The 10475-nt window shown below is 35.3% G+C and overlaps 1 protein-coding gene across 3 annotated transcripts; it reads left to right on the forward strand.

Annotated features, from left to right (window-relative positions):
• The first annotated feature begins 204 nt into the window (after window positions 1–204).
• LOC121763036 lies at window positions 205–9777 on the forward strand. Of its 3 annotated transcripts, XM_042159090.1 has the most exons (9): window positions 205–1170; window positions 2154–2226; window positions 7631–8073; window positions 8155–8208; window positions 8331–8429; window positions 8507–8687; window positions 9026–9148; window positions 9227–9370; window positions 9472–9777. In XM_042159090.1, exons 5-9 carry the CDS (start codon window positions 8341–8343, stop codon window positions 9613–9615), a joined length of 681 nt encoding a protein of 226 aa, XP_042015024.1. In that variant the 5' UTR covers window positions 205–1170; window positions 2154–2226; window positions 7631–8073; window positions 8155–8208; window positions 8331–8340; the 3' UTR covers window positions 9616–9777. The 3 variants fall into 3 exon arrangements, 1 of the variants encoding a protein (XP_042015024.1); XR_006042333.1 differs by lacking the exons at window positions 7631–8073; window positions 8155–8208; window positions 8331–8429; ... (2 more) ...; window positions 9227–9370; window positions 9472–9777 and adding an exon at window positions 2695–2729 and having other exon boundaries at window positions 208–1170; XR_006042332.1 differs by lacking the exons at window positions 7631–8073; window positions 8155–8208; window positions 8331–8429; ... (2 more) ...; window positions 9227–9370; window positions 9472–9777 and having other exon boundaries at window positions 2134–2336.
• Window positions 9778–10475: the final 698 nt, after the last annotated feature.

Raw genomic sequence — 10475 nt, forward strand, 5'->3', positions numbered from 1 at the left:
ATGAAACTTTTTCTTGGAATTGCGTGAAACGTTGGAGCAAGCTTGATGTGTGAACTATTTTTACTTTCCTATGTTTTCCCTGAACGACAAGAACAAAAAGAATACGAGGAAGATTTCAAGAAGTGGAAGATAGCGAAGATGAAATGAAGTTCAAACGCAAAGGAGGGTGCAAGACAAGGAGGGATGATGCAGAGTGCGTGATTTAATTTAATATAGTCTAATCTCGCGTAATTTATTAAAAGTGGCAATACGATGGAGATAACCTTCGTAGCAGGCAGAGAAGCACGCAGATTATTACAATGTTTTGCTAGAATGACGTTTACGACATGCCAGAGGTATTACGTTTATACGACTTTTAACTACAATGTTAAACGACATGAGGAAGCTGCTTGGAAGACAAGATGATGGAGAAATTCTTTATTCGAAGGACGCAAGCAAATTTCGGGACGAAATTTTTGTTAAGATGGGTAGATTGTAACACCCCGACTTTTTCTACCCTTTTATTGTATTCTTGAAAGGACCGTCGTTTGTGCACTTAAAAAATTTTCGACCTTGTTTCTTTTGTCGAGAGAAGAATTTTACATTTTGGGCTTAAACCATTATCCTTTCCTAACCCAATTTTCTTTATTACTTAAAGAGGAAACTTTATTTTAAGCCCAAATCATCTTTTTATTTCTCTTCATGAGCCCACTTTAAATCTGCAGCCCAATCACTATTGAATGCCACTTTTCACTCGTCAACTATTATGTTCCACAAAATCCGGAACAAATCGGTTTCTATCTCCCCCCATGATCTCATGAAATCGGTTTATACCTATACATATCTCTCCCTGACTCCACATTTTATCAGATCAATCGATTCCAGAAAAAAAATCAGAGAGCTAGAAATTAGAGAAAGAGATGGCAGACGCTGTGTTTTGAGAGAGATTGGATGGAGGGAGAAGAGATGACGACGGAGTGGTCCACGGGCTCGGCGACGGCGGATAACAGCCGGTGAATACGGAACCGAAGGCTGTCCGGTTCGGCAACAGCTGCCGCGACTCACGGCGGCGCTGCGATGCGAGAGAACTGAGAGAGAAGCCACTGCAGTTTCTTCCTTCCAACGAGTTTGAAATCTGAGAGGATCGTGATTTCAATTTCCATGTTTGTTGACAAATTCTTTTATGCGAAGGTATAATTCCCCAAATTCTGAACTCTCTAAATTCTGATTTCACAGCATACCATTCAATGATTCACACGTTTGGAAATCCTCGTGATAACACATAATCACTCAAAGCTTTCGTCTTGATTCTGTTAGAATTAAATCTTAGCCCTTGAACAGTTTAAATCCTCAATTCTCTTAGATTAAACAGTTGATTGAATAAAAGTTTGAATTAAAGCTTAGAATTAAGAGGGGAAGAGAGATTTACCTAACGGAGGCGCCGTCGACGGTAGCAGCAGCGAACGAGAGAGAGGGGTGGGAAGTAACTAGATTATCAATTTTGTGAAGAAAAGTTAGAGACGAGAATTTCAGCCTGCTTGGGGGAATTGTTTTGTTGTGAATTGGTAGGAGTTTGGTGTTTTATATGGTGGATTTTATGTAAGGGAGATTCAAAGAAAAGGATGAACTAGAGAGAGAGAGGTTATATTAAATTGAAGAAGACGAATCTGGGAGTAGTTCACTCTTAGTATTTTCTTTTTCTTTTTTTTTTCATTATGCAAATGGGTGATTTGGAAATATAATAATAGGTGGGTATACATTGCTGTGAAGGGAGTATAAACGTGTGGTGGCAGGCAATATTTTGGCTACTGCCTCTTTTTTTTTCTTTAGTTTAAGTGTTAGGATATTTTTTAATGCTTTTGTTGGGCCATGATTTGGTATGGGCTATGGACTAATTGGAATTCAATTAAGAAAAGGGATTAGGAGCATGCGTGTTTTACTTTGTGAATAGAAGTACTACTTTTAGTCCGATTTGTTTTTGAGTTGTACGGCCGGAGTTAATCGAAATACCTAAGTTTTAATGGGGAAATACGAGGAGCCAACGGAGGAACTTTAGGCGGCCGCCGAATAAACGAAAACCAAGGAATGAGATAAACGATTTTAATTAGGGTGCATGCATCTTATTTATTTACTTGATTTAATGTGTTGATTTAGGTGTTATTTAAATGTTAAAGGCGATTCCTTGCAAGCGAGATGTGATATCAAGGGAAGGAAAATAATTTCGAATTAAGGCCTTAAGCAAACGAGGTGGGCTTTCTTTTTAAATATGGGCAATGCCCTAAGTATATTTTTATGTGAAAATGATATGAATATTTGTCATGCCGTGTTTTGTTTTATTCTATGGAACCTATCTGATGTGGCTTTTGCCATCAATGGATAATCGAATTCGGGTCTGTCTAGGGAGTGAGTCCCTATTCAGGCTAGTGTACACCTATGGAGATCGTGAGCCGTCTTTTGGGTCGGCCGGTCTAGCGACTTGGAATGTGGCCACATTCCTTGTCATCAATGGATCAGATATGGTAGACATCTATGGGAAAATGACTGCAGTCACGAGTTTTACGATGGAAATGATTTTAGTGTCTTGGGCGATTTCTAAAGTTAAAACCCCAAGGTCACTCAATGGTGGCATGATAAATACTTTTTATAAAATGTTTTCGGCATGAGTCCACTGAGTGCATCAAGTACTCAGCCCTGCTTTTCTTTTAAAAATTGCAGGTTGAGCGTGACGGGTGCGGTGGGTGTTGAGCAAGACCGTTGAAGAAATTAAGTGTTTAGAATGTGTCATGTCTTCACACGTGGCATATTCCTTCTCTCGAAATGCTTCCGCTAAGTAGTTGTCTTTCTTTTGAGTTCTCGTATCGTTGAGGTAATATTCATTTTTGAGTTGTTGAATGTTGATTGTTGAGATACTCTGATTTTATTCGAGCTATTCCCATTTGTTTCGAGCTATGGTCGAGTTGCGTTGTTTTCCTATTTCTTTCCCGCTTCTTTAATCCTTCCCTAGTCGCGATCAACCATGTTTTCTATCCTTAGAAAATGCGGGCGTGACACATATTCTTGGTTGTTTGGCTATTTTGTTCGATGTATGGGGGTTGCACCCAAAATGATTATCACTGATCAAGATTGGGGGATGAAACTTGATGTTCAACAAGTACTTTTACAAACAAGGCACCGATGGTGCATGTGGCATATTATGGTTAAGGTGTCAGATAAGTTGCCCAAATCCTTGCTTGGTAGTGAAGATTTCAAAATAGAGATTAATGCACGTGTTTGGTCTGATTTGTTATAGCCTGATGAGTTTGATATAATATGGAATGATATTATGGAACGATATGGATTAGAAGACGTCCACTGGTTTGGATCGATGTTTGAAGATAGAGAATTCTGGGATCCTACTTATTTTCGAGATTTTCCCATGGGGTCGCTTCTTAGGACTACATAGATGTCTGAATCCGAGAATAGCTTTTTTAAAAACTACACAAAGCCTCGTGCAAATCTTGTACAGTTCATCAATTTCTTTAACTGTGCTGTGGGAGATCAAAGGAATGCCAATTCACCGATTGAACTACTTGGATTACTCAACTATTCCTGATTTGTCAACTCAATTGCCTATTGAGAAGCATGCATCTACAATCTACACTGATTCTATTTTCAAACATGTATAAAAGGAAATAAGTAGCGTATGTGAGATTGTTTCGATAACTGTTGAGGATAACATCAAGATGCATAAGGTCAAGGACCAATATGGTAGAACATGGGATGTTAAGTATGATTGTAAGCAAGACACATTCGACTGTAGTTGTAAGAAGTTTTCCAGAATTGGTTTGTTATGCTGTCATATATTTTGTTTGTTGAAGAATAAGTCTGCTAATCTCATTCCTGAGAAATATTTTGGTCGAAGGTGGTTGAAGAGCTCTTTACTAAAGGCAGCCCATGGTCTACCATTTAAGGAGCAACTGCCATTTGAACGTGAGCTCCAATTTTAACCTTATTTGTAAAAACTCTATTTTTCATTCATTGAAATGATAGTATTTATTGTAATAATGTTATCTTTTACCTTGCAGATTTGGATGAAAAGCAAGAAGTTAAGAAAAAGTTGTTCTCCAACTTTTATCGATTAGTCCAAAAGTCTGTGGGAAGTATGGATCATCTGTCTTTGTTATGTGCTGGTCTTGATGATTTGGAAGAACATATCTTTGGAAATTGTGCAACACCTTCAGTCATTGAAAAGAAAAAGATGGTTGAGAATTTTTATGGAATGGCAGTACCTGATGTAATTGATGTACATCCTCCGGATGTTGTTCGTACCAAAGGATCGGCTAGTGACAGGGTATCAAAGAGGGAGAGTGCAATAAAGAAAGCAAATAAGCCAAAACGACGGTGTGGCAAATGTCATGAGATGGGTCATCATGATTCAAGAAATTGTGGTAGATTCAATGAGAAGGCAGATTGAAGCCATTTGATATAAACTGATACTTTCAGCCGATAAAATGATAATTTCAGCCGATAAAATGATAGATATTTTTGGCTTATAAATGTTAGGTTTACTATATAAAATGATAGTTTTGCCGGATAGAATGATACCCTGAGTTTATAAAATGATAAATGTTACTCGCAGTAGATAAAATCATATTTCTAACCTATAAAATGACAAAATGATACTTGCAGCCGATAAAATGATATTTCTGACTGATAGAATGATACTTTAAGTTGATAAAATGATACTTTTGTTTATAAATGTTAGATTTACTGCATAAAATGATAGTTTTGACTGATAGAATGATACTCTGAGTTGATAAAATGATATTTTTGCCGATAGAATGATACTCTGAATTTTGTAGGATAAAATGAAAAAATGATACTCTTAGCCGATAAAATGATATTTCTGACTGATAGAATGATACTTTGAATTGATAAAATGATACTTTTGTTTATAAAATGATACATTCGTCATAAAATGAAACTTTAACCTGATAAAATGATAGTCGAACCTTATAAAATGATATATAAGCTGAAGAAATGGCATATAAGCTGATAAAATGACATAAAAATGATAAAATGATAGTTTTGCCGGATAGAATGATACTTTAAGTTGATAAAATGATAGTTTTGGCTTATAAATGTTAGGTTTACTATATAAAATGATAGTTTTGCCGGATAGAATGATACTCTGAGTTTACAAAATGATAAATGTTACTCGCAGAAGATAAAATCATATTTCTAACTTATAAAATGACAAAATGATACTTGCAGCCGATAAAATGATATTTCTGACTGATAGAATGATACTTTGAGTTTATAAAATGATACTGTTGTTTATAAATGTTAGATTTACTACATAAAATGATAGTTTTGACTGATAGAATGATACTCTGAGTTGATAAAATGATACTTTTGTCGATAGAATGATACTCTGACTTGACAAAATCATAGTTTTGCCGGATAAAATGACAAAATGATACTTGCAGCCGATAAAATGATAATTCTAACTGATAGAATGATACTTTAAGTTGATAAAATGATACTTTTGTTTATAAATGTTAGATTTACTGCATAAAATCATAGTTTTGACTGATAGAATGATACTTTGAGTTGATAAAATGATACTTTTGTTTATAAAATGATACATTCGTCATAAAATGAAACTTTAACCTAATAAAATGATAATCTAACCTTATAAAATGATATATAAGCTGAAGAAATGGCATATAAGCTGATAAAATGACATAAAAATGATAAAATGATAGTTTTGACGGATAGAATGATACTTTAAGTTGATAAAATGATACTTTTGACTTATAAATGTTAGGTTTACTATATAAAATGATAGTTTTGCCGGATAGAATGATACTCTCAGTTTATAAAATGATAAATGTTACTCGCAGTAGATAAAATCATATTTCTAACCTATAAAATTACAAAATGAAACTTGCAGCTGATAAAATGATATTTCTGACTGATAGAATGATACTTTGAGTTAATAAAATGATACTTTTGTTTATAAATGTTAGATTTACTGCATAAAATGATAGTTTTGACTGATATAATGATACTCTGAATTGATAAAATGATACTTTTACCGATAGAATGATACTCTGACTTGACAAAATCATAGTTTTGCCGGATAAAATGACAAAATTATATTTGCAGCCGATAAAATGATATTTCTGACTGATAGAATGATTCTTTGAGTTGATAAAATGATACTTTTGTTTATAAATGTTAGATTTACTGCATAAAATGATAGTTTTGACTGATAGAATGATACTTTGAGCTGATAAAATGATACTTTTGTTTATAAATGTTAGATTTACTGCATAAAATGATAGTTTTAACTGATAGAATGATACTTTGAGTTGATAAAATGATACTCTTGCCGATAGAATGATACTCTGAATTTTGCGGGATAAAATGACAAAATGATACTCTGAGCCGATAAAATGATATTTCTGACTGATAGAATGATACTTTGAATTGATAAAATGATACTTTTGTTTATAAAATGATGCATTCGTCATAAAATGAAACTTTAACCTGATAAAATGATAATCTAACCTTATAAAATGATATATAAGCTGAAGAAATGGCATATAAGCTGATAAAATGACATAAAAATTATAAAATGATAGTTTTGCCGGATGAATGATACTTTAAGTTGATAAAATGATACTTTTGGCTTATAAATGTTAGGTTTACTATATAAAATAATAGTTTTGCCGGATAGAATGATACTCTGAGTTTATAAAATGATAAATGTTACTCGCAGTAGATAAAATCATATTTCTAACCTATAAAATGACAAAATGATACTTGCAGCCGATAAAATGATATTTCTGACTGATAGAATGATACTTTGAGTTGATAAAATGATACTTTTGTTTATAATTGTTAGATTTACTGCATAAAATGATAGTTTTGACTGATAGAATGATACTCTGAGTTGATAAAATGATACTTTTGCCGATAGAATAATACTCTGAGTTGACAAAATCATAGTTTTGCCGGATAGAATGATACTCTGAGCTGATAAAATGATATTTCTGACTGATAGACTGATACTTTGAATTGATAAAATGATACTTTTGTTTATAAAATATATAAGGGCAAAATTGTCATTTCATTTTCAAATTGGCGCGTCGATAGAAAACGTGAACTAGACGCTAAATTTAATTTCTCTAACACTCAAACCCTTCGAATCGCTTCGAATCGCTTCCAAACTCTTCGATCGCATTCAAACCGTAGTTTCTTCAGTTTCGAAGGTAAATCCATCCAAATTCTGTAATATGACGTCGAAAAACGCTCAAGGATCATCGAAGGAAGGTTGGATGAAGTTTTTTACTTATTTCACTTTTGTTTTTGCTCGATTTTATCATTTTGCCTGCGATTATCCTTTTTTTTAGATTCTATTATTTTTTAGTGTAGATTTATAGTTACATATGACAGCATGATGAATTTTCTTCGAATTTACTTCATACTTGGTTTTGTATCATCAATACATACCTTGTTCCATATCCTAACTCAGCGGTTTTTAGATTCTAAATCAGCGGTTTATGCGAAGAAGTTTATCATTATTTAGTATCTCAGTGAATAATTTTGAGCTATATTAAGTGTGTCTTCATTAATTTGACCACTTTTTTTGTATGTCTTCCAGCTTCAAAGCGTGGGAGGTCACAAACCAACGATGAAGAAGAAATGCTTGCCAGAAAGAAACATGATAAAGGAAAGAGTGTTAAAGATATTAGTTATAAAGTTCCTTCGTGTGATGAAATTAAAAGTTCAATTAGGGAGGCTGCAGATGCTATTAGTAAAATGATGAGGTATATAAAGGATGCTCCAGCAAATACCAATGACACCAATTGCTTCAAAGTTGCAGCTATAAATGCACTAAAGATGGTTGGTGTGGAGGTTGATCAAGGGGACCAAGCTGTGTCTAAGCCAATTGAAAACATGACACAAGCTATGGAAGAGGATCAAGAAGATGATCCAGAATGGATTCAGCTTATGGAAAAAATGATGGAAGCCCATGATGAAAAATGCAAATTAGTGAATGAAGGCACATCAATTTTGCCTGATATTAACTTGGGAAAGAAACCAGTACGTTTAAGATTTGGGAAACAATTTATTTACTTTTTTGAGTTTTTATTCTTATGTTATATCACATTTCACTATTTGCAGGAGACAAATGATTATAATCCCTCAACCGAAATAGTAGTTTACAATCCAGACATGGTAAGTGTTAAGCAATGATATATCTCATCCATTCACCAACACTTTTAACAAACATGAAGTGAACTATATGTCTTATATAGTGAAGTTTTCATATCATTCTTACCCTGACAAGCAACTGCTAGGATTGAACAAATGGAGAGGATGGTCCAGGCCAAAACCAAGTTTACCTTGAAGGAGTCACAAATCTTTTTGAGGATTATGACAACATATGAATCAAATGAGTAAGATTTATATTATAGTTCTGATTTAGAAGAAAAATATACAAAAGATGTGCTAACACACACACATATTTGAACAGGGACGCCATAGTGTATGATGATAATGTCATAACGGTAACAAAAAGAGAATTATGTTCACTATTGCCATGTACGCTAATAGAAGTTGGTGTGATCAGTGCATGGGCTTCTTATTTGAATAATATGGAAGGATACATGGCTCTATCTTCATCAAGGCGCCTCTTTTTCACAACATACACATCCGTAAGAATAATATAAATTTTGAAAAATAAATTGCATGGTATATGTTCATTATAAAGCATGATTATATATATGCTTGTCTATCTTCTTCATCAGCAGCAGCATCAGGAAGTTTCTCTCCTAATACACAAAAGATTTCAGTGTGTTAAACGATTTATGTCATTATATAAAGTCAAAGTATTATTTTATCCCCTGAAACCATCATTTTATCAAGTGCAACTATAATTATATCAAGTGCAACTAGTAAGTTTATCATTTTACCCACTGAAACTATCATTTTATTCCCAGAACCTATCATTTTCAATTATTTCCATCCGGATTTGACTTGTCTCATCTTTCAGCTGTATACAATTGTTGACCGGCCTTATGGGGTCGACCTCATGACTCTATTTGATAGATTCTGTGATAATTTACAAACTGAGGTTGAACAAATTCCGTATTTCAAATGGGACGATGTAGATTTGGTAAATACTGAACACAATTGATTCTTTGTTATATTACTAATTGTTTTTATTCTGAAATTATTATTATTATCTATGTAGGTGTTCTTTCCAATATGTGCTGTAGAACATTACTATACCATATGCTTCAGATTTAGTACTAAAAGTATAGTGGTGATTGACAATTCGAAGAATGCTGACGATGAGGACGTATTAATCAAATATGGTGGCATACCTGGAAATGCGGTAAGTATACATGATATATAGTGAAGTATTTTTGTGATTATAGTGAAGTATAGCACTCTTTATAGTGAACTACATCTGATATTCATAATGATATATTGCAGAGATTGTTTTTTTGTCATTTTTTGACAAAAATGGGGTATCACAACCAAAGCAAATCAATAAAGTATGCGAGCATAGTAAGGCTCAAAATGCCTTGGAGAACAACATTCGGCACCTGCGGATCTTGGTGGCGGAGGGCGTGCTAGTCCCCCTTCATTGGCGCGGTTGCGCCCCGGCCGTTGACTTCATGCCTTTAGCTCCTCCTCACCGGCGAGTTCTACGGTCACTGCAAGTGCTATGGCATCCACCCGACGATCCTTGGGTGAAGCTGAACACCGATGGGGCCTTTATCACCTCGACGGGACAGGCTGGCGGCGGGGAAGTGGTTCGGGGCTCAGACGGTTCTCTCTTGGGGGCCTTTTGTACGCCTCTCGTAGCTGGGTCGGCCTTCGAGGCGGAGCTTTTAGCTCTTCTTCACGGGCTGACATTGGCTATGCAGTTCTCCTCGCACGTTTGGGTCGAGATGGATGTAGCGGCAGTGGTTGCGGTGTTCACTTCAGGACGCGGAGGAGCGGCGGATGTGAGGCACCACATGGCTCACATTCGCACTTTGATCGCACATCTGCAGGTCATGTTCTCTCACATCTACCGAGAGGGCAACCGGGCAGCCGATTTTTTGGCAGGTTGGGGGTCCATACCCCTGCCATCACCTTCTTTGATGCAGATTCAGCGCCTCGGTATTTGAAGTCGCTCGTGAGGATGGACCAGTTAGGCTATCCGAACTTCAGATTCAGATATCGAGATGGATGACTACTTCACATGGTTCGCGGTTTTGATTTATGTTTTTTTGTTTTCCTTTGGATCTGGCCAACTTTTGGCCATCATCCTTGTTATTATTTTAATGTATAGCTTTGTTATGTTTGTTTTCTCGTTAGTTAGATGGTTAGTACCCGGTCTGTGGGGATACCATAGTAGCTCTGTTGGCTCTTGTTATTTGTATCTCTCGTGCGGACCGAGTCACTTTTGGGCTTGGCTGATGTATGTTCCTTTGCCGTGTTTTGATATA

Source organism: Salvia splendens, chromosome 13, assembly GCF_004379255.2.
Source record: "Salvia splendens isolate huo1 chromosome 13, SspV2, whole genome shotgun sequence".
Lineage (NCBI taxonomy): Eukaryota > Viridiplantae > Streptophyta > Magnoliopsida > Lamiales > Lamiaceae > Salvia > Salvia splendens.

Bases quoted from the DNA above. Each gene is read 5' to 3' on its own strand.
- LOC121763036 (XM_042159090.1), top strand. From the start codon at position 8,341: ATGGAGAGGATGGTCCAGGCCAAAACCAAGTTTACCTTGAAGGAGTCA. The intron at 8,688-9,025 runs GTAAGAATAATA...CTCATCTTTCAG, and splicing joins TTTTCACAACATACACATCC to CTGTATACAATTGTTGACCG. The intron at 9,149-9,226 runs GTAAATACTGAA...TTATCTATGTAG, and splicing joins AATGGGACGATGTAGATTTG to GTGTTCTTTCCAATATGTGC.